At 44.7% G+C, this 27,914-nt stretch overlaps 1 protein-coding gene across 6 annotated transcripts in view; it reads left to right on the forward strand.

The window, feature by feature from the left end:
- Window positions 1-27,914, forward strand: part of pcbp4 (poly(rC) binding protein 4) — a 204,145-nt gene that overhangs the window by 161,882 nt on the left and 14,349 nt on the right. For all 6 annotated transcript variants that reach the window (XM_085160428.1, XM_085160424.1, XM_085160425.1 and 3 more), the window contains 3 exons: window positions 11,820-11,861; window positions 11,943-12,021; window positions 16,740-16,795. In XM_085160428.1, the coding sequence (XP_085016554.1) occupies window positions 11,820-11,861; window positions 11,943-12,021; window positions 16,740-16,795 (177 nt within the window). The remainder of the gene's footprint in view (window positions 1-11,819; window positions 11,862-11,942; window positions 12,022-16,739; window positions 16,796-27,914) is intronic.

Consider the following 27,914-nt stretch of genomic DNA (forward strand, 5'->3'; position numbering starts at 1 on the left):
CTGTGGACCTGCCACTGCTGGTATTCTACGGCCAACTGGGCTCCGTAGTCCCTGGCAGTGAGCACAGGGTCTACTGATGGCCCTCAAGACACCAGACACACCTTCATGAAGTCTGTGTCTGATTTAGGGCTGCCACGATTAGTCGACTAGTTACGATTAGTCGACTATCAAAATCGTCGACGACTGATTTAATAGTCGACGCGTCGTTTGAAGCTTTGTAAGATCACAAAAGACGCAGGAATAAGTAGTAGGATTTAAGAGTGTAATAACGGACTGAAACAGAAGATGGCAGCACTGCATGTACAAGGATGCCAGCTGCCGTTAAACCCCGAAGAAGAAGAAGAAGCTGTGTCCCAGAATTCATAGCGCAGCCCAGCTCAGTTTCCAACAATGGCGGCAGCTAGTTAGTTTTAATATTACTCTTATTATTCTTTCTGGGTCACAAAATAAACGTTTAACATATTTTCAGGCGAAAATGTAGCTGTGTAAACCTCAAATATCTGCTCAGTTTATCAAGACACCGCATATTTTCAAAAGCGCTCCGACGTTTTCGGAGACGTCTGTTAGCCACTAGCTCGATAGCTAGCCGGGGGCTAGGCTAACTAGAGCCGTGAGAACACCGGACTCCCGCTAATCGTTTTCAAACCCACCACCGTCTTTCGCTACTCAGGTTAAACATGATATATAAGTCATTTAGATAACTTAAAAATGTTATTGTTTGGCTTCTTTTTAGTATTTTATTTGTTCCTGAGTAAATCGGTTTGGCTGAGATTAAAGTTATAGTTTTTACACAGCTGAATAAACGTCAAGCAGACAGCTGATTATCAGAAGTGTGAGATGCTCGAGAATTTACTCCGGTGTCCTGTTATATTTTAGATAGCAAGGAGTTTATTAAACTTCACAGAAACAATCTGCAAATTTCATTAAAATTCAATAAACTATCATCTTGTCTTTATTGTTAGTTAGCACATACCTTAAACACTTAAAGCTGTAAGCTAATGATAGTTATATAAGAGCAGATGCTGCTGGTGCAATAAGCTGTACGTTTTACTCCAATGGATGATGATCTGATTAGTGGACTAATCGCAAAAATAATCGGTGACTAGTCGACTATCAAAATAATCGTTTGTGGCAGCCCTAGTCTGATTGTTTGGTCAGAGACGTTCACACCGGTGGCCTGCTGGAGTTCATTTTCTTGGGTTCATCCTGTTTCTGCACGGTTGAACCTGCAGCCGTGTCCCACAATCTTTAGGAGGACGTCTACTGAAAATACATACAGTGGTGTGAGGGAGGTGGCTGCCCCTCCCTGAGCCTGCTTCTTTTGCAGCACCCAGTGCTGCTCATGAGAGATGACCTGTCGTTGGAGGATCAAGACCTTACAAATATAAAGTCCCTTGGGTTGGGCTGCAAATACTAGTAGAAAGTAGTAGGAGTAGAAAAATCTGACTAAACTAAAAGATTTGACAAAGTTTCAAACGTGACGTGTTTGGCAAAAGTTCATAGAATATAAAAGTTCCTGAAAAACTCTTTCAAGTGTCTTTGTTTGCAAAGTCCTCAGTTTGCTGTTTTATATAATTCTGTTCACATAACTCGAATTTTCTCAGGATAATTATGTCGTTTTTCAGCTGCACTCAATTTGCAGATCAAACCCCTTCTTCCCATTCGGTCCTCATCCCCCACACAATGCAAACGCTTTCCTCCTATTTATTCAAATTCTTGCTTAAATGGTTCATCGCCAGCACACGCCATTGCTTTGTTTCAGTTTTCGCTCTAAATCAATGGATCTTTTTGTTTCGGTCAGTCGTGCGAGGCAGGTAAACAACCGCCTCCCTCGGGCCGGGGAGCGAGCCAAAGGACCTGAATTCAATCACGCTGCAGCCGACGCTGGCATCGTAAAAACAGATGGTCAGTGCGGTCAAGGATGCCAGATTAACACCTCTGCACAGAGGAGCTCAGCAAACATGAATCTTCTTTTTCACATTGAAAGCAAACAAAATGCAGGCGCACGGTAGCCAAGGCTGAGCGAAGATGAATGCCGTGGAGAAAAAGTGCAAAACAGGCAAAGAAAAACACGGAATCGAGGAGGAAAAGAGAAGTGACGAGACGGGGAAAAATAAGTGCAGGGAAGGAGAGGGAAAGATAAAGAGACGAGTGGTGAATTTAATGGCCGTTAACAGCTGAGAGGGGTCGGCCTACTCGCTCTCGGTGCTTTCACCTCCCAGGAAACGCATCCGTTAAGGAGTTTTCCCCGACTCATTGTTTGCTCTGAAACACAAATGAAGCAGGAGCCTGTCAAACGGCTGTTGGCTATAATTGCGAGGATGGATCGGGGAATGCACGGGTCATTTTTTATGTGCTTGTATCCTAGAGGGCTGCCATCAGGTCCACAGTCCTCAAACAGGCTTAAAAGTGGCTTAATGAATGCAAAACGTACAGCAGGTGGGATGCTATCAAAAACACAAACACTCAATACAGCCTCATTATTCTGATGCTCAATAACAGCTGTGCTGAGCAGAGCTCCACGGTGTGTTGCCGTGCTGGATATGTTGAGTACCACAAACTTCCCTGAGATGCTAATGGAGTCTCAGATATGTTAATTAACAACATTCCTTCATTAAGTTACTCGTAAACTCGATGCAAACATCACCGAGTTCCCTCAAAGAGCGTTTGCTGATGCACATTAGCTCTAATTAAATGTCGTTTCTAGGAGACGGACACCTGCAGTCTGGCACGTTAAAGCAGCTCATGAAGCTCGCCTGCAACAAAACTGCAATTTTAATCACATTCACAGGAAAATATCAGGTCTCCAGCAAAATACCTTAAAAACACAGGTATTAATAATGACCATGATGCCTTCATTCATACAATAATAAAAGAGATAATGCAGCACCATCGGGTGATTCTGGTCGATGGTACTTGGATGCTGAGGTTGAGGTTGAGGTTTGGTGCCTCGTGACCGGCGGTCATCGTCTGAACAAGCAGAGGTCTTTACATCGAAGCGGGTTTCAGGACTTCAGGGTTAACCCTGCGTGCACATCACCATGGTAACTTATGCAGCTAACCTGCTCTGGAGCGGCTGCGTTTGAGATCAGAGACCAGCGGGGGTGAAATTGTTGTGTGCTGACCAATCAGTTTGCTTTTACAGACCTGTGAGCACAGACAGGCTTTGTCTGTCCTTCTTATCAGTAAGAAAGATCAAGAAATGTGGTTTTATAGATTTAATATATCCATCCTTCCGTTCTCTTCCACTTATCCATCTTGGGGTCGCGTCAGGACCGGAGCCTTTCTCAGAGTTAATATAGTTCGGGGTTTTCTTTGTTTTCCCCGTTGGCTGCAAGTAATTTTAAAACAGTTGTATTTCCTTCTCTGGACCTGATGTCATATTTGTAGTAGTCCAAGGATAGATTTGAATTCTAGTTTTATCCTTGGTTAAAAACACAGGTGTGGATATTAATTTGATGGAGTAAATGGCTGTTCTAACGACAGTGTGAAGGCTCAGGACCTTCAGACAGGCTTTGTAACTGTAACACACCTTTCCCTGCCTCACCTTATTTACCGTTTTTAGTAACCCTATTTGTTTGACCGCTGAGCCTCGTTGTTGCCGGATGTGTTGAACCCGCCTCGTGACCCAGGAGTTCAAGTTATTCTTGACTTTATGTTTTGCTAACAGCACCTGCACCATGCAGGAAGTGAGCAGATAGCAGATTTTGGCCATTAATCTCTCCTAAGCTGTTTTAGGACAGCGTGATGAATAGTCTGCGAGCTGGCAGTACATCAGCCTGTAGGTCAGGTCAGCTTTATGCAGTTATGTTAAATCCACTTTAATGTGTTTGGGTTTGTTGTGTGACTGTAACTGAAATTATGTGACTTACTGATCTGAGCATAATTTCTTATCGTCTTGAAGTGTATCCAGATATCTCACGTGTTCTCGTGCATAAACCAAACCTACAATCTGATGACATTTTGCACCTCTTCTATGAGTTTTTTCCCCGGTGAGCGCCGGTGCATAAATAACTTCATGTCAAGGGCGCGGGTGTTCAGACTAGACGTAAGGGTCTGAGGTCAGTTTGTTGCGGCTCGTGTGTCGCCGTCATTAGCCAAACGTCCTTCAGCCAGACGCTGAAGCCGCCATCGCTGCATCGTGTTGGTTTAAAAGCGGCCTCGGGCCACGTTGCTTCTACATTTACAATTCTTTCATCCAGCAGAGCCTCTGTGAGTGATTATCTGAGGGTGTGACTGCAGCAGCTCATGGCTTCATAAAAGATGCACACATCCCCTCTCAGCGTTTTTAAACGGTGTTTTTCCCGTCGTCACCTTTGCCTTTGAAACCCAGATCGGCAGCGTCTGCCCGACAAAGCTGAAAACCTCGTGGAGACAAACACACGGTAACCTCGGAAAAGCAATTTAGTGGGATGAACTTCTCTTTTCTTGTTTGAGCTGAATGGAGTGAAAACAAGCTCGGCTGCTTCAGTGTAAAATGTTCTCCTGACTCGAGGTAAATTGAAATGATTACCAGAATAAATTAGTTATTGAGAGTTCCCTCAGCTCATTTTGTCGAGTTTTTTTATTTTCAAATATAAATTTTATGTTCTCGGGCTTCTCGACATCCAGTATTTCAGATTTTAGTCAGAAGAAACTGCTGGTGGTGTGAAAGTGCTGCATCTTTAGCAAATGGTGAATGATCTCCTTGTTTCTTAATCGGGAAAAGGATCCAAGCCAAAATCAATCGTAATTAAGCCGTGAAACATTTAGAATAAAGTCTCTGGGATCAGCGCGAAGCATGAAGTCACTCAGCAGGTCGTGTTGTGTGTTAGAATTTATCATTGTTGTTCTTTGCGTGTCTTATTCACACTATAAGAAATGTTTAAATCTGATATTAAAGTGGATTTATTCAGCTTGGACGCCCACGTTTGTGAATGAAATAACTTAAAGTCACCTGGATTTTAAAGTTGATGAACCATAAGTGCGTCAGGAGGCTGAGACAACAGCAGCTCAGCACACCTGTGGTTCAGACCTTGAGCTTGTGAGGGGCAACCAATCAGAAGAAAGTTTGCGTTAAGGGGGAGGAGCTAAAAGAGCTCTGTGTGATTGTTTTTGATCACCAGACACCAACTCGCTTTGCTAACTAACGACCGAGCGGCAGCGCGTCACAGACAGGACGTGGAGAAGGTTTGCCTTCAAAGTAAAAGCTCGGGCCTCAGCGTGAAACCAACACATTTCAAAAGGAGCAACTTTTACTTTGAAGATAAATCGTCTCTGTTTCCTGTTGGCATCATGTTCTTCGTTTGCTGAGCGAGTAGGTGGCAAATGTTTGCAGATGCGTCTGCGTCTTCCATATAAACTAGAGGTAACCATGGCAACCTGTTAGTGACCGAAGCAGTCACAAGGAGGGTTTTGACAGCTAGCAACAGCTAGCAGACGCTCACCAACTGCATGTCTGTTGTTCTGAAAGTAAAACTACCTGTAAATGTTTTAAAACAGCGTCTTTGACATGTTGTTGTGTTGGAGCTTCACCACAGCTCTCGTGTATCGTCCCGGCTGTGTGATTGACCAAAGCAGTCACAAGGAGGGTTTTGACAGCTAGCAACAGCTAGCAACAGCTAGCAACAGCTAGCAACAGCTAGCAACAGCTAGCAACAGCTAGCAACAGCTAGCAACAGCTAGCAACAGCTAGCAACAGCTAGCAGACGGTCACCAACTGCATGTCTGTTGTTCTGAAAGTAAAACTACCTGTAAATGTTTTAAAACAGCGTCTTTGACACGTTGTTGTGTTGGAGCTTCGCCACAGCTCTCGTTTATCGTCCGGCTGTGTGATTGTACTAAAACTGCAGTAAGTAAATGGACGATTATAAAGAAGCAGAACCCAAAACAGAGAATCTTTGTGAGCCACTGATGTGGAGACAGATCCACACTGGCAGCAACACACACAGGTTAAATGGGATAAAAGCTTTAAATCAAGCTTTACATGGACCAAGTTAGCCAAACTAAGCTCACTGACTTCGCTGCAGATCAGCTGTTTGTCCTCAGAGACACAGAGACAGCGTGGCTACAGACAGGATGACAAATAGGACTCTAGAAACAACACAAGTGTGCGAAGTAGAACAGAAGAGCACTTTACTCCATCACACTGACAGGCCTGCACGCCAACTATAGCTAAGTGGTGTGTGTGTGTGTGTGTGTGTGTGTGTGTGTGTGTGTGTGCGTGTGTGTGTGTGTGTGTGTGTGTGCAAATGCATATTGTTTGTCAGGCTCACAGCCTTGGGAACGTCAGTTCAAACAACACTAGCTAGCGGAGGCTCCATGGGACGGATGGGAGGAGAGACGGAGGGAGGAAGTGACAGGTGGGGGGGGAGGTGAGACGAGGAGACTGGGGGAGGAGAAATGAAGAGAAATGTAGAAAAACCTTGTTTTTGGTAACAAATTGATAAAAAGATGTTTAACATCGGAGGCACAGTCGCTCTGTTTTGGTGTGTTTTTGCCAATCAGGAGTGACATCAGTGTCAGTTTTGCTGTGAAGAATATTATCAGAATATTGTTACCAGTGTTGCCAACTCCTCAGTAAGGAAAATCGCTATTGGCTGTCCTAAAAGTCGCTAGAAGTTGCTAAATGACGTCATCGCCTAATTTGCATAATTGGTCATGCTAATGTAATTGTAACCTACGTTGTTGGAGAGAGAAATAACATCGTGGAAGAGACATAAAGTGAGTAAAAAAACGTCCTAAATGCATTTAGAATTTATTTAGAACTACAAATTAAATTTATTTTAGCAATTATTGTTTTTTTTAATGTCACAATTCCAACCCTGCTCCTTTACCTGGGCTTGGACCGGCAAAAGTGACCCGAAATAGGCAACTCTGGTGGAGTTACTTTGTGTCTGTGTTTATAAGTAGTTTTAAACCTCGTGATCCACAAAACAGCAACAACAGTAAAAGAGTAAAAGAAGAACGGATTGCGTTACAGCACCCGCTGCTTGTTGAGAGTAAAAGCGATATGCGCTTTCACGTCTTTTTCACGTCTTAAAACTCGCTAAATATAGCAACAAAGTCGCTAAGTTGGCAACACTGATTGTTACTTACATACGTGATTGATGATCGATCAGATCGTTTACACTCCTCTCATGACAGTTAGGTCCACTGATCAGCAGCTTCCCGATTGGCTCGTACAAATGACCGGCTGTCTCAGTCTCAGCTCCGAAACTCTTGACTTGTCTTCGTCCTCACGTTATTTTCACGTAGTTTTCTGCAGGATGTCAAAGTAAAGTGACAAAGTTTTAATCGCCAGAGAGTAACGGTAACTGTGGACTCGTCCTGGAGAGTGCAAAGCATGAATTGATTTGTTTTAATCAGAGAAAGTGATCATTACTGGTTAAAATGTGGCCACAAATCATTCAGAAGAACCAGGTATTCATCACGTGACTGTAGGGAAGAGATGGCAGGAGAGTACGACGAAAGACGCAGAAAAGGATGTGAAGGAATGTTTGAAACGAAGAGGTTTTAGAGAAAAGAGCTGTGATGGAAGAAGAAACGGAGGGAGGGTTAATGCAGAGTTCAGTGTCAGCGTGAGGAGATTAACGCCTTTAATTCATTATTAAGGCTGCAGAGAGAGGAAGAGGAGGCAGTGACAGAGACGAAGAGGATTCGTATACTGCGTTTGTGACGAGTCACATCATGATTGCGTCTCTCGCTCTGGTGACAAACTCGTCTGCAGCAGTCATGGAGTCATTTCTGGGATTAAACGTTAATCTTTATTATGAGATTGCAGCTGTGAGGATTTCTCCGGTGGGATAATTATCTGTGATAACGTGTTTGAGATGTGGCATTAAGCATGTTTCAGTGAGAGTAAACAACGAGTTTTTAGAGAAAATTAGTACGAAGCTTTTAAGTAAATGCAGGTAACGCAGGCTGTTTGGAAAAGAGGCGCTTAAAGCAGTGAAATCTGGATTCCCGAGTGCCGTGTGGTCATCGATGTTACCAGAAAATGTGCCATCATCAGATTTTAGCTTCAAAGAGAAGAAGACAGTTTAGTGTTTCTGTGCAGGTCGATAGTCTAAGGAGCTTGGAAAGAAAACCACGTCACCTCTGAGATGTTTCACCTCTCATCTTAGCACTGAAGAAGTCCAGTCGCGTAGACACTTTAGTCGAGTTTCCCTTCATGATGATGTGCGTTGCATCCTCAGCGCTCAACTGGAAAGCCGGAGTCATCCCCACTGAAAAATAAAAACTGTGTCTGATTGTAGCGTCATTGCCTTATAACTGAGGGGACTGTTCCTGCACCTCAACGGGAACGCTTCACCGGTAAAATAAGCTAATAGGTGGCGTGATTGCACAGGGAGTGTATCCCGTCACAGTGGAAATGAGCTGTGTCCCACTTTCTTCCAACGATCCATCAGATTTAGACGAGTAACGTGCGTCTACTCCGGTGTGACCTTTCCCTTTCTTGGCTGTCGTTACTGGAGATGACAGGTGTCACTGCTCCGCTTGTGAGTGATCGGCTGTCAGAGGAGCTTTTTTTCCTCACAGGTTGAACTTCACGCTCTGAAACAGCCTGAAGCGAAGCAGGATTATTATGTGAAAGACGCGCTGACGGCTTTGAAAGATGTGACCACAGCGCTACTCTTAATTTGCCTCCATGCAGTCGGAGGCTCCGGCTGTTTGTGCGGGGGAGACTAGCATCAGTTTGTGTATTTGAAGTGTAGTGAGCATATTTGCATTTGTGCAATAAGTACTAATACACTTCAGTACAATGAGTCTTTACTAAAAACAAAGGGCTATAGCATTACAAAGACTTGCAGTTGCCCTAAAGTTGGGCGATATGCCGGGCCAAGAAACAACGATAGGTGATGTATCCATGCAGGTGACTTTTTGATGGGCGAAGCAATGCAATCGTGCACGGACTGATTTATTTATTTAGAACAAAGAAGTCCAAACATGGAGGAACTAGTTGCCAAAAAAACCCCAAAGTTGTCAGTTTGGGAATTCTTTGGCGCTAAACCGGATGAAAGAGGCAAAGCTGCCGCTGTGCAGACGGACTCAAACACGACGAACTTGCACGAGCATTTAAATGTTCGCCGTCCAGCTGAGCATGCTCGGCTATCACCAGCTTTCCATCAACGAGCTCAAGAAAAGCTTTTCACCAGCAGAATATCCAAAGTTTACTAAAACGGTTAAATATGAAAAGGACAGCCCCAGGTGCACGCTGGCTGTCTCTAAATATCTGTCAAAGGAAGTGATGTCGTTTCATACCGTGGAAAAGGAGCCATTCGTCGAGGTGCTGAAAACTTTTGTCGAGCAGCACATGCTTCCAGGATGGAAATATTTAATCATATAATGCAGCACTATTAGTTTGCTCCATTGACTTCTTCTCTTAGCTTCAAACATCATTATTAGCAAACTTACTGCTGGGTGAAAGAAAGATCGGCGATGGTCGATAAATTCGTCCAATCACTCAGCCTTAACGCCTATAACGTCCATTTCAAATGTACTTTTGTGTCCGATGTTGTATTTTTTAAGTATTCCTACACTGACCAATGAGCTGCTTGCGTGGAGTCACGTGACTCAGTCCATCTGTAGCCTCAACTCACCTAAACTTCAGACAGCAGAAGAAAAACGATGCCCATCCAAAGATAAGCTTTTATTCCTAAAAACTGTTTCTGATTGGAGAAACATGTTACCGTGGTTACAGCAGTTATTCTGGTGTACAGTGAGGTTCGTGGACGAGGCTCTGTGGGCGTCCACGGAGTGCTCCAGCAGAGCATCGGTGGCTGACTGAGGAGCTTCTTAAATATCGGCGCCGAAATCCTAAAAGGAACAAAGTTGCGTCAGTCGGACGTTCTCTGCAGTCGTCTCCTGCTTGGAGCAGACGCTTTCTGCTGCGTCTCTCATTCATGACGCATAAATATTTATATGGTGCTTTCCGTGTTGGACCCCGCATGGACCATTTGCATTTGGTAGACTTTCAGGTTCACAACGATTTATAAATATCAAGCAGAGACGTGACAGCATCCAGGCAGAGCTCACACGGGTCCATCACTCTTATAGAATCAGAGTCTGTGGATCCTCCACATCCCTGAGTGCTGCCAAGAGGAGTCAAGAGTTCAGCAGCACAGTCTGAGATCTCTTATATAAGGTTGGTCAACCTCAGGGAGACACACAAGCGTCTCTGCGGAGTGTCTCGAATGCATCCACACCAACTTGCATGCATCCACACCAACGCCTCCCCTGCAGCCGTCTCATGCCCCGCCTGTGGACGCACTGCTCCTCTTTGAAGTTCAGTGAGGGATTTGGGAAGCCGTCTGCAAACTCCTCGAGTCCTGATGTTGGACAGATAAAACACGGACTGGATGATCGAGGGAAACTCGCTTTCATAGTCGTGTTTTCAGTAACTCCGAGCATCACGAAGCATTAATCCTGACGGCGTTTCCCTCTGTACTCGCAGAAGACGGAGGAAAAGACCTTTAACTGACAGGCTTTTCAGGGTCTTTGAATTGGTTTATGGGCTCCGGAGAGATTGGAAAATGTCAACGTTTTTCATCAACTGCTTTTTATTATGAGCAAAAGCTTCTCTGTATCTATATTAAAAATCTTCAAGGATTTAAAAATAAAAGGTGACGCAGATGCAGGTGAGAGTGAAGGTTTCAGGCACAGAAAATACAGAAACTCGTGCAACAAAGGAATTTATAATCACGGCAAAAGTATCAACTTTAATAATAATAATAATGGATTTTTATAAATCCATTATTATTATCTTTACAATGCCACTATTCATTCACACACTGGTGCAGGCAAACCACAGTTGTAGCCACAGCTGCCCTGTGACTGACAGAAGTGAGGCTGCCATTCGCGCCATCAGCCCCTCTGGCCAACACCAGTAGGCGGTAGGTGAAGTGTCCAAGGACACAACGACCAGGACAGAAAGAGCTGGGGGATCGAACCGGCGACCTTCTGGTTACAGATGAGCTGTAAGAGATTTCAAAGGCGATCTCCATTCGCCTTTGAAAACGACTGGAGATCTGAAAGATGGATCAAATGCAGAAGGTACGGAGCTGCTGCTTGTCCGGGTCGGGGAACCAGCATGGTCAGCAGAGAAGTCTAAACCTTCCCATCCTTGACCATCACCTGCAGCTCATCGGCTGAGATACTGAAGCGTTTCTAAGTCGGCGAAAATAGTTCATTTCCAAAGAGAGACCTTAAAAAAAGTGTTACAATTTTCTTACAACTTTTAAGGAAAATCATAATATGATAAATGGTAAATGGCCTGCATTTGTATAGCGCTTTTCTAGTCCTTAAGGACCCCAAAGCGCTTTACACGTCCAGTCATCCACCCATTCACACACACATTCACACACTGGTGATGGCAGCTACATTGTAGCCACAGCTACCCTGGGGCGCACTGACAGAGGCGAGGCTGCCGAACACTGGCGCCACCGGGCCCTCTGACCACCACCAGTAGGTAACAGGTCGAGTGTCTTGCCCAAGGACACAACGACCGAGACTGTCCAAGCCGGGGCTCGAACCGGCAACCTTCCGATTACAAGGCGAACTCCCAACTCTTGAGCCACGATCGCCACAAAAAAAAACACGATATGTTTCAACACAGTTGCTGCAGAACTTAATCTACAGCTTTCACTAATCAGAGGGAAGACGTCTGATCGCTCTAAATGACCTTAAAGCAGCCGCACCAAACTTTCCCACATTTTAAAGCGTCTCCTGTCTTTTCTTGTCTGTCTGTTGGACTTTTGATCAAACTCATGATGAACTCCAGGCTGGATGGATACTGAAGTGCTAACGTGAACCTTGACTTGTGTATTTTTCTGTTTCAGACGTATGCAGTACAGAGCCACTACGGCATTCCTCACTCGGAGGTAAACAGCTGCTTTATTCCCTCTGCTCATCTTTGATATCATCGCTTGTTTCTGTCTGATTTCCATCTCTGTTCCTGTCAGTTAGCAAAGCTGCACCAGTTGTCGATGCAGCAGCAAGGCCTGGCCCCCATCAGCCAGTCAGCTACACAAGTACTGCCTGGTATGTGCACACACACACACACACACACACACACACACACACACACTACAGTTTAAACTCTACTAAGAGTCCATGTTTCCTTCTATTGCTGAGGCCACATACGTCACACATTTCCCTCAGCTGCCTCTCCTCCAGTCTGAGGGAAAAACTTTCGATTGAAGTCAGTAAGCGGCATCGAAGCCAAGTCGCTGTCACAGAGCTTTATAAGCCACTCGCACTCGGGGAGGATGGTGTAGGAGGAGGAATGAAGCTGAGCCCCACTGACACGATGCGTTTCCTCCTCCTCGTCCTGACCCAAACCTCATTTTAACCGTAACAAAGGGAGGATTTAAAAAGTTGCTTTATTCTGCATTTCAGTCTTTTATTGACAGCGAGAGATGCTAAGAATCTAAAATAAGGTGCCTCCATCTCTCAAAAAACTGCATTCCTAAACACACACACGTTGGTTATTCATATCTTGTGGGTAGGGCTGCCACGATTAGTCGACTATCAAAATCGTCGACGACTGATTTAATAGTCGACGCGTCGTTTGAAGCTTTGTAAGATCACAAAAGACGCAGGAATAAGTAGTAGGATTTAAGAGTGTAATAACGGACTGAAACAGAAGATGGCAGCACTGCATGTACAAGGATGCCAGCTGCCGTTAAACCCCGAAGAAGAAGAAGAAGATGTCCCAGAATTCATAGCGCAGCCCAGCTCAGTTTCCAACAATGGCGGCAGCTAGTTAGTTTTAATATTACTCTTATTATTCTTTCTGGGTCACAAAATAAACGTTTAACATATTTTCAGGCGAGAATGTAGCTGTGTAAACCTCAAATATCTGCTCAGTTTATCAAGACACCACATATTTTCAAAAGCGCTCCGACGTTTTCGGAGACGTCTGTTACCCACTAGCTCGATAGCTAGCCGGGGGCTAGGCTAGGCAACTCCCGGCAAATCATTTTCAAACCCACCGCTGTCTTTCGCTACTCAGATAGATAACTTAAAAATGTTATTGTTTGGCTTTTTTAGTATTTTATTTGTTCCTGAGTAAATCGGTTTGGCTGAGATTAAAGTTATAGTTTTTACACAGCTGAATAAACATCAAGCAGACAGCTGATTATCAGAAGTGTGAGATGCTCGAGAATTTACTCCGGTGTCCTGTTATATTTTAGATAGCAAGGAGTTTATTAAACTTCACCGAAACAATCTGCAAATTTCATTAAAATTTAATAAACTATCATCTTGTCTTTATTTTTAGTTAGCACATACCTTAAACACTTAAAGCTGTAAGCTAATGATAGTTATATAAGAGCAGATGCTGCTGGTGCAATAAGCTGTACGTTTTACGTTCTGACAGTCCAAAGGAATTACAGGTAACCTCTTATTTCCAGCTCAATATTTGGATTCTGCTCGAGCAGCTTTGCATGAGTCCCAGTTCAAAATAATCCTTCTTTATCTGACACCGGGGCTTCCCCCTCCATCCTTAGCCCGACTCTCTTCTGATCGGAGTCTACCACAAACTAATCTACTGATCAAACACTTTCCAAGAATCATTAACTTCTGATATAAGCTTTTCTCTCACACACTGATGGAGCTGCTTTAGCAGATCTTCTCTGGGTGAATCAGACAGCTGGATTTATTACCTGTGTAAACCTGATATCTGTGTTAGATAAACATATACCTGTAGTAAATATTACACCTCAGAGCGATCTGCTCGTTAACATCTCCTTTCCCCCGCATGTCTGAATCTGCAGGTATTTACAAGTCAAAACAAAGAGCGACTCACAATCTCGGTGTCCAGCTCAGATTAATATGCCGTAAAATAAATCAGACTCCACCCAGAGGTTAACAAAATAAGTTTGTGTTGCCACAGAGCGGTTTGTGATCTGTGAAATAAAAGAGCCACAGAGGCTTTTGTGCTCACTGTAGTTTCACTATTGACTGATCTGCTCAGTGAAACCTGAAACGCTGCAAACCGCTGAGCTTCCTGGAAAACGTGCATTTAACAGGAACTGCCTTTAATCTGTACGCCTCCATGTGTGCTGTGCTGCAGACGATTCCCACCTCCCTCTGACGCGATAACGTCTGCTCTCTGAGGCTGAGCGCGAAAGACTCGGGAGTCAGAGTGTGATAATGGTTCCCTCTGTCATTGCAAAGGAAATTAAGAGCCCAGCTCACTGATGCAGTCGCACAAAGCTTGTAATAAAACCATAACACTGCTGCAAAGCTGGGCCTAAAACCTCAAACAGCCACTCGAGATTCTGGGTCCTCTGAGAGATTTGACCGTCGTGTGCACGCAGCATGTTGGTGACGTGCACGTGAGCGCGAGAGACGAGCTGTCAGCAGACGCATACGTGTTCAGTCTGCACACATTCGATTAAAAACAGACGTTAAAGTCTGCAGATTTATTCAAAAACCTTATTTTCATTTTGGAGAAGTCATTACGTCGAGTTTCATCATCCTCTTCATCAAAAACACCAGAGATGTTTGTAAAAATGTGCTCTCTCTGCTGTCTGCGTCTCTTATTGTGGGAGAACTTTTCAGGTGCATAATTATGTAATGAATGTTGCACGAGCTTCGTTCTGCAGCGCGGCGCTGAATTACAATCTGTGCCTGGTGGCTTTGATTTGGAGCATCCAGCTGAGCTCACACGCCGACTGCAGAGCGGCTCTCTGTACTCGAACCTGGCCGGCAGATTTCTGGCTGCGTCGGCGAGGCTCCACGCCGCTCCGCTAATCGACTAAAAGGTGGAAATCAAAGGTGTGACTGAGCAAACGGCTGATTGTGTCGGCCTCGTTAATCATAAGACCGCAGAGATGGCATCGTTAAAACAATTAAATTCAGGAAATTGAATAATTTGTTGCAGTTTTTGTAGCAAAGGAGAGAACTCACCTCCACCTCTTCAGAGGAGCCAATCAGGTTCTGACGTTCCTCAAGGAGGGAAAGCAGCAACTATATAAGAGGACAAAGGACCAGAGTGTCATGCGCCGCGGCGCGCGTGCACAAAAGGATCCAAACGCAGACTCAAGCTAGCAGAAAATGACACTTTATTATAACAAGAAAAGGCGACCCGGGAAAACCAAAGGAGCAAAACGAGGAACGGGGAAACAACGACGCGAGGAAGCTGGAATCGGGGCCGTGGGAGGCTGCAACAGAAAGGGGGGAAGATTACCAGGGAGCCGGGAAGTGGAGGAAACATCAAAACTGAGTTAGACCAGTTGGCTTACGATTAGAGCGGGACCGTGGGAGCTCGGGAGGGAAGTCCGTGGAGGTAGTGGATGGGCCAGATGATGTACCGGGTGATCCAACTGAGCAGGAGGACAGGCAGGTGGCAGACGCTGAACGCCGGATTGAAACCCAGACACAAGTAGGCAGATTTAACGCAGCTCCAACAAGATATGAATGCAACGCTTTCGCGGGAGTATAGTTACCACAGAGAGGTGATTAACGGACTGGCGTGGAGCATCTGATTAAGGAGCTCTTCAGGTAATCACTCCGATGGAGAGCAGGTGTGCTGGTGATGGCCCAGCCTGGGGGTGTGGCTACCCGCGCATCATTCCACACACACAGGACCACGGACCATGACGCAGAGGACAGACGTGAAAGACAGAAAAGAGGTTGGAGAAAAAAGACGAAAGGACAGAGAAGAAGAATAGAATAGACAGGTTTTTGTCAGTGTACATGTACAATGAAGATAAAGAAAAGGAGAAAATGGAAAGGAAATGAGAGACGAACCAGAGAGGAAACAGATGGACAACATGAGTGCTTGAGGGATGGAGAACAAAGAAAGAGATTTAAGAATGAAAACTAAGGCAGGGAGTGAGGAAAAGATGAGAAAGGATGAAGAAAAAGGAAAGAAAGAAAAGAGGAAGCAGCAAAAAGAAATCGACGAGAGAGTCGTCACGTGGAGGCGACTGATTATTCCAACCCTCGTGATCGCAGGGACGATAAACTGGAGAGCAGCAAGTTTTAACCGTGACAGAAACTTTCCTTCTGAAAGTAAAGTCATGAAAGCAGCAGGAAGAAAGGAGAGGTGGGACTCAAACTCGTAAGCAATCCTCCTACGAACTGAAAGAAATTCTTGGTGATGCACTTTTCCACTACAGGCAGGCAGAAAATCAAAGTGAGGAACAATCCGACACATCGGAGGAGTAAGAATCAAAATCCTTGTGTCCTTGTTAGCTGTTTGTGTGTCTGTGTGTGTTCACGTCTTATGATTTAGACGCTCTTATCGTTTATTCCTTCGATTAATATCCAGAAAAAGTGTCGGCACACCAGGGAGCGGAAAACTAAAATGCAGAGCGGCGCCTGATGGTTGGATTCAACCCGATCGCACTGAAGCAAGTGACGGGGTTTAGGGTGGGGGTGCTGAGCATGAAGGCGAAGCTGTCCTGTGGCCACGAGCTGTGGGTGGGGATGGGAATAAAGAGATGAAGGAGCCTGGGTTAGAGACGAGCTGATGTAACGCTGACCATCCTGACTCGCTCTGGTCTCCAGCTGTGCTCACCAAATCAGAAACACTGTTATTAAAGCGCTAACAGAGATTCCTTCATTTTTTATTAATGGGCTAAAATAAAAATATGATTTGTTTTTCCTTCTTTGTTCAGCTTTGCCCTTCCTTCAGTTTTCCTCCCACTTTTCTCTTTGGCATTGGGGGTTTGTTGTGTTTTGATCCCTGATGATTTGGATGTTTTCTAATCATTCAAAATGAATTATCTCTGTCTTCTCTCTCCCAGGAGGGGTGGAGGCGAATTCCCAAACCACGTCTCAGGAGCTGCTCATTCCCAACGATGTGAGTAAGAGCGCTCGGCTCCAGAGGAGGCGTGTTTGCTGTTTGTGAGTGAAAGTGTAGCGTGACTCCGGCCGCTAATCTCCTTCTACCTACACAAAAACACATGCGCACAGGTCAGCTCGTGCTCACTCCTACAAGCTTCCTCCTCCACTCCGGCTTTCTGTTCTGAACTGCTGATGTTATCGAGAGCAGCTCCTCCTTTATTGAGCTGGAACAGCAGCTTTACAGTGTGTAACGATGTTAGCGCGAACGTGATGCTGGAGTCGGTCGGTGTGTTTGCATGCCCCGTTTGTCTCTCCGAACATTCGAACTCCACGCCAACCTCCAGCCGCGGAGATGAAGCTTTGTCTGAAAAATGAAATCGATGCTGCTCCTCTGCCTCTTCATACATTTATATTTCTGCTGCTTCGTCAGATGTAAACATGCAGCTCCAAACTGTGCAGTTACAGTTTTTGGTTGTTGCAGATCAACACAGAGTGCAAATGAATGGTTTTAGTGGTTTTAGTGGGCAGATGTGTGGCACACTTCAATCACAGCCTTTAATTAAGCTAACGAGTTGATATTTTCCCATCATTAGAAAACGTGTGTTCAACTCAAGCTTGCGTTTATTTAAATTTGTACGTCTGTATTTTTCACGCTGGGCTCCACAGACGCTTTTTTTTAACTTCTACTCTTTTATTTAATCGAAGTGCTTTGATAGTTTTGAACTACACTGAGAGAAAATGAATCATTTTAACAGTTCACCTGTAATTATGACAGAAAATACGACAGAGCAGGAAGTTTGGTTTGAAGGTTTAAAGGAGGACAAATAACTGACGCCCATGAAACCGTTTACATGTTAATCATGTTTCGTGAGTGTAATCAACACCTGCACCTGGAAGCGTGTTGCAGTTCATCATCAGCTGTGTTCTCCCACCCCCCCGGCTGCTGGCCCCGCCCCCAGCCCTGCAGAGCTCCCAGTGGCTTTTTTTCAGACACTTAACAGTTCAGCATCGTGCTCAAGGACGCGTGACGTTTGATGGACGTGTCGACTGTTTCGAGGTCAAAGCGGCGACCTTTTGTTCCTATGACAGCTTCTGGCCACCCGGCCTCCCCCCCCTCCCCCCTTCAGCCTCCGTCTCAGACAGTAATGCGTCCAGTCCAATCTGTCCGTCTGTCTCAGCAACGAGCTCATCAAAGGTCAGAGTCGTCTAAGGAGCTTGCAAAGAAAAGCGTCTGGACTTGTTTAAGTTGCTTGAAGACGTTTCACCTTCATCCGAGAAGCTTCTTCAGTTCTAAGGTCAAATGGTGGAGAGTCCCAGATATAAACCTAGTGGGAGTTTCCCCCCACAGAGGGACAAAAGGACCCCCTGATGATCCTCCACCTAATCACATGAGCCAAGGTCAGAGTCTGTGACCTCAGACATTAATGTTGCTCATTTAGTCCGATCATTATTTGGTGGCACGGGTCTGTTTCTGCGACCTCACTGCCTTTTCTATGCACATCGAGGTGGGTTGCAAAGAGGCTTGCAGACAGAGCGTACCTGTAGAGAGGCTGAAGCCTCGACTGTAACCTGTTGTGGAAACTGGAGAACCAGCGGCTGACTAGTTATTCCTGTTAAATCCTTTGAAGTCTGCTGCCTGAGATGAAGTTGGTGCCTCATAATGGACGTTTTCTGAAAAGTGAAGCCAGGCTGTATATTAAACTTTTAAAATATTTGCATTGTTTTTAATCAATATTGATGTTTTATAGACCATGTGACATTGTCCGTGATTTTGGACGCTGAAGAGACTGAATGAACAGAAGTGATGGACGTGTCTACAGACACTGTCCTGCTGCTCTCCGAGTTGTAGTGAAACTGAAAAATGCAACACAAACAGGAACATGTTGGTTTTACTTTGAAATGTCTTTACTTCCCTTTTTTAACTAGTAGTTTTTGGACTTTTCTACTCAAATCTGAGGACACACAAGATGTTTTTGTTTTTCGGTGACCTACGTTCCCCAGGATTGAGCCACTGCCCTTCTGATTGGTTGAAGACCTGCTCTACCTCCTGAGCCGCATCCACCGTCTGTGGGCAACCAGACCAAACACTTGGAGGTTTTTGGTGCAGCTCTGTCTTTGTAATCGATTTCACCCAGTGAGAACCGCCACCAATCATCTTTCCATAGCAACCAGTGGTTGTGCATCTCTGTGCAGAGACAGGTTACATCTGTCATTGTCTTGTCTGTTGAGGTTTAAGCACAAAATATCCAACTCAGTGAGATTCGTCTTGCTATAAACCCAAAACACTCTCCGATGGCAGCAGCAGGACGACAAACGCTGCTCAAGAACATGACAAAGACTCCACCTGAACTAGACTCACCACATCCAGTCCTTGTAACCTTTTAGGTCACATGTTCATGCCCTGATCTCTACAAACTGTCATGGAGCAGCGAGCTACCTCCATTTTACTCTCGTCCACTTCACGGGATTAAGGCTGCTGACCAGCAGCAACAAGCTGTGTGTGCTCAGCATGAACGTTCATAAAAAGCACCAAACGCTGGTTTCGATGTGGTTCACTGACTATCTGCACGTACACGGTGCTAAATAGGAGAATGTGAGCAGGAGGAGCGCGAGCACAGCCAGACAGTGTGTTTTTCCCATTGACACACTGAGAGTATATATTTTCCCTCTTTCTGCCTCACTTGACTCTTCCTCCACTTTGCCTCTCTCTTGCCATCCATCAGCGAGTGTTAGCCAGTCATTCAGTCTGTCACACATCAGCTGCTTAGAGCTGCCGTCAAAACTCTGGGTTAAATGCAGCTCGCAGTGTGTCAGCGGCTGTGTCTGCACACACACACACACACACATATGAGGACAACAAATTCAAGCGAACCCTTTCCATCCACTGGGTGTCAGGGATGATTAATAGGAAACAGGCTCTGGGTCTTCACATCGCTTCACTTTAAACGTCTGACATCCTGTCAGCAGCTGGATCACTTTAAATAACTTTATTAACTTCAGTTTAAAAAGTGATTTTTTAAAACAACTGAATGCATCACAGTTCAAACGAACTCCAGTTTACATTTCCCTGCACGAATCATTCATATTCATAGTGTGCATACTGGGACGGCAACGTTCACGTTTCTGGACTGTCACTAACATGTCAGCTTTTTGGAGCCATGAGTGACCTGATATCTGCCAATCAGTATTCAGCAACATCCAAATGAAATCCTTGAATTTCACTCCCTGAAACTGGAGCTCAGACTTCTGAGATTGTCTCTTAGTACCATTAACTCCACAGCAGCCATATTATTGATCAGATAATTGGATTAAAAATGCTCCAGAAGGTCCAGAAGGTCCAGTTCAGGGACTCCAGTAACCGAGGGAGGCTAGCAGCTACTGCCGCCTGTGTCTGCTCTGAAGTTCAGGGTTTTAACCCTTTAAGACCTACCATAGAACCAAGTCCGCCAGAGCTTATATTATATGTTTACATGCTGTGGAGCCATTTTTGGGAGCATTTCAAGTTGCTATACATCAATACAACCATTATAGCCCAGATTTTAATAATATATATGCATTAAGTGCATAGTAATTACATAAATTGCAAAAAAGTGCAATAAACTACAAAAAAATTGAAAATCGTTTTTGTTTTTTTAACATATATTTCTAGTTAGAGAAATTTAAGAGGCTTATCCCTCAAAACTGTAAATACAAAAAAGTTGCACAAAATAGTTTCCCACCACAGGAAATTTATTTTGAGTGTCTTCATAGTTTTATTTTTGAAATACACCAATTTTTATACACTGCAGGAAAAACAAAAATAAATATTATAATGCAAATTTGCAAAAAAGCAGCATATGCATCAAAATAAACTATTTCCAGCAGTGCAATATGAGTCCTAAGCATCCCAGAAACCACACAGAAAGTCAGAAAGTCAAAGATAACTTTTAAAAACACCAGTATAGGCTCATGAGGCTATATGGTAAAAAAAAAACTACATTTCCGCGAAAATGACGTCACTTCCGGTTTCAGGCAGGTCATGGCGGACATGCGATAGTTCACGCTGATGGACGTAGGAAGTGTTACAAACAGCTGATCGGATCAGCAAAGCGTGTTTCTGGAATATTATGTTTTTGTTGCTGCAAGTGCTTTTTATGCAGTTTTTGCAAAGTTATATGTGGAAGGAAACTGTGACCGAGGACAAGCTGATGGCATAAGATGTAAGTACAACTCCTCCGGTTTCATATGCAAAAAAAATTATTGCGCTAGCTTACGTGGTTGCAGAGCTACCGGGATTTAAAAATAGTTACACAAAACAGAGCGTGCTGCTCTGACCGGTTTTAAAGGGTTAACTCAGGAGTCTCTGGGCACTGACTCACTGCTGGAGCCTCGAGTGGACGTTAGAGGAACTGCAGCTCAGTTTTGCAGCTCTAGGGTTGCCCCTTGGCCGGTGACTGAGAGGTCGAGCAAGCTACAGTATAAACCTGCAGATGGCACTTCGCTCTCCCGATAGCTCCAACTTATTTTTGTCCTCGTCAGTGCTTCTGAAAAAGGCTGATATGTAGCTGCTATCTTCTTCGTGTCCTTAGCGGGCGACCAGCGGCGGTGGTCTGCCGCGCAACCAGTACGCTGCTGAAGGTGCCGCAGGTTCTCTTGCTTGACCAACGATTATCTTCCACGCTTTTCGATCTAAGGCGATGGTTCCTCCTGCTCGAGGTCAAGTCGAAGGGCCTTCAAATCATCCTGGATTTGTTTCATCCATGTCTTCTTTGGTGCATTTCGATGCACCCTCCAATCGGTGGGGCGGGTCAACCAGAGTAGGCCATGGGGGTAGCAGCTCTGGTCCATTCGACAAATGTGGCCAAACCAACGGAGTCGGCGGCGCTGGATTAGGTCGCCGATCGTCGGTTGGCTGGTGAGGATGGTGTCATTCGATGGCGGTAGCTGCTATCAGCCTGCTGCGATGTGTTTATCAAGAGAAGATCTTTAATATCTGCCTGTGAATACAAAGATGTGCCTGTGGATGGGATTTAAATTAACAAAGGAGCAGCAGGTTCATTCAAAGCAGTAATTATTAGTGAGGAGGGTTAAAGATGAGATGTTGCTGCACCTGGATAATAGTCTGTGATGAGGGCCGGCGTTATTAAAGAAATAACAGTATTTTTATCCATGCCTCATTACCTAACAGGAGGCTTTTGATTTCTCCTGAGGAATCCACACAGTCGTGTTCGGTCACACTGGCCTCTCTGTTCAGCTCGAGAGAGAAAAACAGGAGCGTGAGGTCATTTCTCTCCCGGAAACTCTCCATCTCCATTCTGACAAGATAATCAACACCTCCGCCGGTGCCGTCACCTTCCAGGTTTAAATGAAGTCGCAGCTTCAAGGCCTCTCAGAGCCTCCATTCATGCCTTTGTGTGTCGTTAGCGTGGACAGACTCGTGCAGCCCCGCTCGTGTGCGCTGACGACTGGCCGGAGAGAATAAGACGCACAAAAGCACACAGCAGAGAGGAGCTTAAGACCCGGCGCATGCAAGTGTGCGATATGTTTGTGAGTCACTGAGCAGGGCCAAGCAGAGCAGCTTAATGACATCCTATAGCTCACAGTTAGCGATTTAACAACAGCAGTCTCCCCCCTCTCTCCTTCAGTAAACCTCTCCAAATTACAGGGGCAGCAGGGAATCGCCCAAAAATAGCCCTCGCCCTGTCCTCGTCCTCCCCTGCGCTTCGGCTTCAAGCTGATTTTACCCACCAGCTCTTACATAAAGCTGCTCGCTGGGGAACGCGGCATCCTGTGAAAACCACACATTTCCAGAGCAACCGACCTTGGAGACGGAGCAAAAAACAAACCGTCTCCCCAGTCGCCCCGCGCTCATCCTTCCCGTCACGTCGTTTTTATTTACATTGAAGATCAAATATGAGCAATATTTTAAGTACTTAGTTCGTGAGTTAGGTGTTAGGTGTTATCAGACAGGAGGCTTTCCACTTCCCAATCGTTCGACGTCTACATTTAGTCCAGAGTTTTGGCGTGAAAGAAGGAAATCCCAGGATCTTCTTTAGCCACCAGTATACTCACCGTGCTGGTCACCTCATCACTGCCACATTCATTAAGGTTCGGCGTTATGGCGCAGGTCGTATTCGCCTGAACGACAGGTGTCGTCAACACTTTCACATCAGTGCAGATATAAGAGGAGGAGACGTCAAAGCCACATGCAAAGAAATTGCTTTGTTTCTAGTTGAGGCGTGCGTGACCGCCTGAACCACGGCTTTTACCAGGAGCTGCATGAGCTGCATGGCGGGTAAAATGGGAGACTCGAGGTGTTCAGTCCTTGGTGCGATTGGCTCGTGCAGAAGTAATCACACTCAGCCCAAAACACCCTGACTGACTCTATTGGAGGAGGTGGTGACGAACTCCTGAGGGGTTCATTCATGGCGTGAACGTGATCCGACCCAACTACCAGGTGTGTGCTGCAAGTCTGAGCTAAACGCCTTCCTGTTGCCAGGAGCCAGTACGGGCTGTCGGCGAGCTGAAGCATTCATGTAAATTCTCCATATTATCCAGCCGTCTCCGAATCTGACGAGGAGGTTTATGCAATAGACACGGGCGTCTCCGTCACCGTCAGACGAGCAGATGGTCTCGAGTTTCTGGTGTGAAGAGCGAGACTTTAATCTAGACGACGCTAAGCAGCTGGTTTTTAGGTCCAAGTCTACAAGTGCTGAAAGCTACAAAGAACAAAATGCAGTGATTTTAGTTCTTGCTAAGTGAGTCATCACATCACTGAAGGCTGTCACAGTGTAGAAGTGTGAGCCTGGCTCCACTCGAGGTTGTTAAAAGGGGGTTTTTCCTTCCCACTGTCGCCAAGTGCTTGTTCAGAACCATAGTTTTCTCTGCATTGTTGTCTTTACCTCACAGTGTAAAGCACCATGGGCCAACTATTGTTGTTGGTGCCATAGAGAGATGGGCAGTAACACGTTACTGTAATCTGATTACTTTTTTCAAGTAACGAGTAAAGTAAGGGATTACTATTGCAAAAACGGTAATTAGATTACCGTTACTTTCCCGTAGGAACGCTGCGTTACTGCGTTACTAAAACCGTGATTTTTTTGCGAGAATGTCTCATGACAGTGACGTAAGCGAGTGCGACGTTCGTGACAACAGCTGTGTGCAGATCAACAATGGATCATATATCGAGTGCAGAGAGAGTATGAGCGTGCAGCGTTTAAAGCGTGGAAGTACTGACCGTACTTTGAGTTTGATTCCATAAAAAGTGACAAAAACATTAGTGTCCGTTGTGCGTGGGAAGAAAACTTCTTTTTACAGAGAAAAAACCCCTAAACTTCCAAACAAGCACCGAGTAGCTACGACGTAATGGGAAACTCACAGAGAAACTCGCGGATTCTTCCACTGACCGCTGCACACCTGCACCAGGGTAAACCTCCGCCTACCCCACTCCTGCTTTACAGGTGAAAATAGAGCAACAGGACCGCTAGTCTTTGACTTTATTTATTTTCTGCTGTGTTTTACTTGCATCTATTTGAAAGACTGAGTGTAAACACACAAAATATTTTATTTTATGTGCTGGAATGTGCAGAAAATAGGTTTAAATGTTAAACTAATTTCTTCCAGTCAGAGAATGTTGCAGATAATTAAATTTTTGCTTGATGCATAAAGTTAAAAGATTAAAACTAATAAAACAAGTTTTAAAAAGAGACTTTTCCATTTGATTACATTTTGTATGATGATTATGTAGAAAAAGTAGAATTGGGCTGAAAGATCTATCACTTTATCACCTATTCAGGTTGTAAATCGTGTTTTTAAAAAGTAACTAAGTAACTAAGTAATTAATTACTTTTGAAATAAGTAATCAGTAAAGTAACGGGATTACTTTTTGGGGGAAGTAATCAGTAATTAGTTACCGATTACTTTTTTCAAGTAACTTGACCAACACTGGTGCCATATAATAAAAACTGAATTTAAGCTAAACTCAAGGGAAGCAGGCAGCAACTCTCAGGTTAGCCAACAAAAAAAAAAGTGCTACAGTCTAACCAATAAGAAACTAAGAAGAAGTTTTTCAAAATAAAAGTGAAATGTTCTGTGTGTCTTCATGCTGACTGATGATCCCTGATGTACGAATATTTAACCAGTATTCAGTGAGTCTGTGCACAGGTAGTCACGCACCTGTATGACTAAACTGTGTTAATACTTGTTCAGCAACCAGAGATGGAGACATTTAAAGGTTAGTGTGTGTGTCTTTGTTTCCTGGATATCTGCCAGTCTGCTGGTTGTGACTCACAGGAGGACGGTAATTATTCAATGAGCACGTTTGTGAGGTCAAACAGCGGCTAAGAGGGATCTCACGCAAATGGCTGTAACCTGGTTGTCATTGGCCAGCACTTTGTCTGTCAGTGTCTCTAATGCGTGCACACAGACACACACTTAAATTATCGAAGACCTTTCTGAGAATAGCTCTGTACAGTGCAGATCTACTCACTCTTTCGTGCACAGAGGAACAGAAAGAGGCCGTTACAGGGAGGCAATAAAGCAACGAATGAGATGAAGGCAAAAAGTGACTAAAGGGAAGCTCGGGGTCGTTAGTGGATTAAAGTGAGAAGCCGATGAGTCATGCTTTAAAAAGACGAGGATGGTAGTGGCTCAGCAGAGAGGAGCTTCTGTCCACGTCAAACAGAAGGCTGCTTTAATCCGAGGCATCAAAGGAGATGCTCCTGCTCATCAGTGCTTCAAGTAATAACCCAAACTAATCTGTAATATATGAGCAAACAATTCACTGCAGATGATAAAGTTAATCAATTATACTTCTGCTGTGATCAATTTCAGGCCAATCAGCTGTGCCGAGGGTTAATTGATTCATTCTTTACCAGCTTCCACAGTGGGCATCATATTGGTGTTATGTTTTTAACTGGATGACACCAACACCCTGCACGCTGACATTAGTCTTCATTATCTCCTTTGCATAACTTTCATATCCTCCAAATACGCCTGACCTCGTCCGCTCCTCGTTTTTAGAGCTGAAAGAGAAAATATCAGCAGAAAGAACAAGTCTTTAAAATGTTTTGTCTAAAAATATTCAGAGCCAGGCTTTGGTTTGATTTTTTCATCTGTTCCTTAAAAGGAAGCAGGTGATCTGGGATTGTCACAGGTCCGGGGAGCTTCTGTTTAATGGCTCAGAAGAACTTTATAGATACTTTACACGAGAGTTGAAGAAAGTATTCACAGTTAAAATGTGAGTCCTCTTTACTTACCGAGGGTAGCGCTCGTTGTTCATCTGTTCAGAGTAGGGCTGCTCAATTAATCGAATTTTAATCTCGATTACGATCTGGGCTTTCAACGATCATTAAAAATGACCGAGCCGATTATTAGCCCCTCCCTCGTGCTTTACTCTCGCGCTGCTCCGTGTGGCAAATCGAGCGCACCTCTCTGCATTTCGAACACGCGTCACAACAATTAAGAGCAGCGGTCTCCAACCTTTTTTGCACCACGGACCGGTTTATGCCCGACAATATTTTCATGGACCGGCCTTTAAGGTGTCGCGGATAAATACAACAAAATAAAACTAGTACCGGTACAGATATCGGGGATAATGAGAGACACGGTATAGAGCGTCCTTCTTTTGAAGCGGCGGCGACGCTGAACGCTGCAGCCTGAAGAGGAGACAGAAATAAAATTGGTTTGAGATGAGAGGAACGACACGGACGGCCTCCTTCCAAGTCGAGATTTCAGCCTGTTTATATTAACACCGTTGGAAGAGCGAGAGCGAACGGAGCACACGGGGGACTTGGATACCGAAATCTGGGGTATTTGTAGCCTTAACGATTGGCTGCCAAGTGTTTTCAGTGCGAGTCGACCACGGAAATGTTTGGTTTGCCCAGTTTAAGCCGATGAAGCATCTAAAAGTTTTACCTTGCTGCCTTTAGGGGCCACAGTGGATGTGGTTAACGTGTCACAACAATTAAGAGCAGCGGTCTCCAACCTTTTTTGCGCCACGGACCGGTTTATGCCCGACAATATTTTCACGGACCGGCCTTTAAGGTGTCGCGGATAAATACAACAAAATAAAACTAGTACCGGTACCGAAAAAAAGAAAATTTATTCATAACACACGTGAAAAGACCCAGGAAAACCGAGTAAACGATAAAAACGATAACAAAATAACGCTGAAAACCGATAAAAACCCTGAAAACTATACATTTCACACCTGAACCTCAACTCTCGCGGCCTGGTACCAAACGACTCACGAGGCCCGGGGGTTGGGGACCGCTGATTAAGAGGACCGAGGGAAGCTCGGAAAGCTGAGCAGAAGTTATTTGGAGAGGAGAGTGACTGCTGTTGGTTGAAAAGAGGTAAAAAAACTTGAGTGGTGTGGAAACATTATGGGTTCGAGTCAGACGTGGATCAAGTAGACACAGTGTGTAAACTTTGCTACAGTGTCGTAGCTGCACCACAGAGCAACACTGCAAACTTCACTAAACATGTTTACATTTTTCATTCATTTTTTTATATTGCAAACATTTGCACTGTTATCAGTATTTGCACTATTTTAAATTATTTTTGACAATCTTTAAAGTCATTATTCAACACATTGTTATTGTTAAATAAATATCGTCAATTTCAGTGAAAATAATCGTGATTATCATTTTTGCCATAATCGAGCAGCCCTAGTTCAGAGCTGCACTGTTACCGAGCCAGCCGTGTTTCCTCCACAAACTTTTTATAGCTGGAAACGCCCCCGTCTGTTCCAGCCCCGCCCTCTCAGTCCTCGTCTTATAATTAGGATAAACAAGTCTTGTAATTACAAAATCTTTCAGTTACCTCCCAACTTTTTTTGCCTTCTTAACTGCAAAACAGATTTCAGAGTTTCATTCCTTATAAATTTAGCTCCAGATGCATAGTTGGCACCGTGCAGACCTGCTGTCACCTGACAAGCCTGCCGTCTTAAAAAAAATAATGAGACACATTTACTGACACAGAGGTGAGCTCAGTAACTACCTGTCTGTGGTTGCTGTGACACCTACTGTGTGACAAACCCCCGCTGAGACCAGGATAGCTCACACCGGGACCCTCGCCCAGCTCGCGGCAGGCAGATGAGTCAGAGTTCACCACCTGGTGCCGTCCCATGTTATTAGACACCAGCAGATAACAAG

Source organism: Neolamprologus multifasciatus, chromosome 5 (genome assembly GCF_963576455.1).
Source record: "Neolamprologus multifasciatus chromosome 5, fNeoMul1.2, whole genome shotgun sequence".
Classification (NCBI taxonomy): Eukaryota; Metazoa; Chordata; class Actinopteri; order Cichliformes; family Cichlidae; genus Neolamprologus; species Neolamprologus multifasciatus.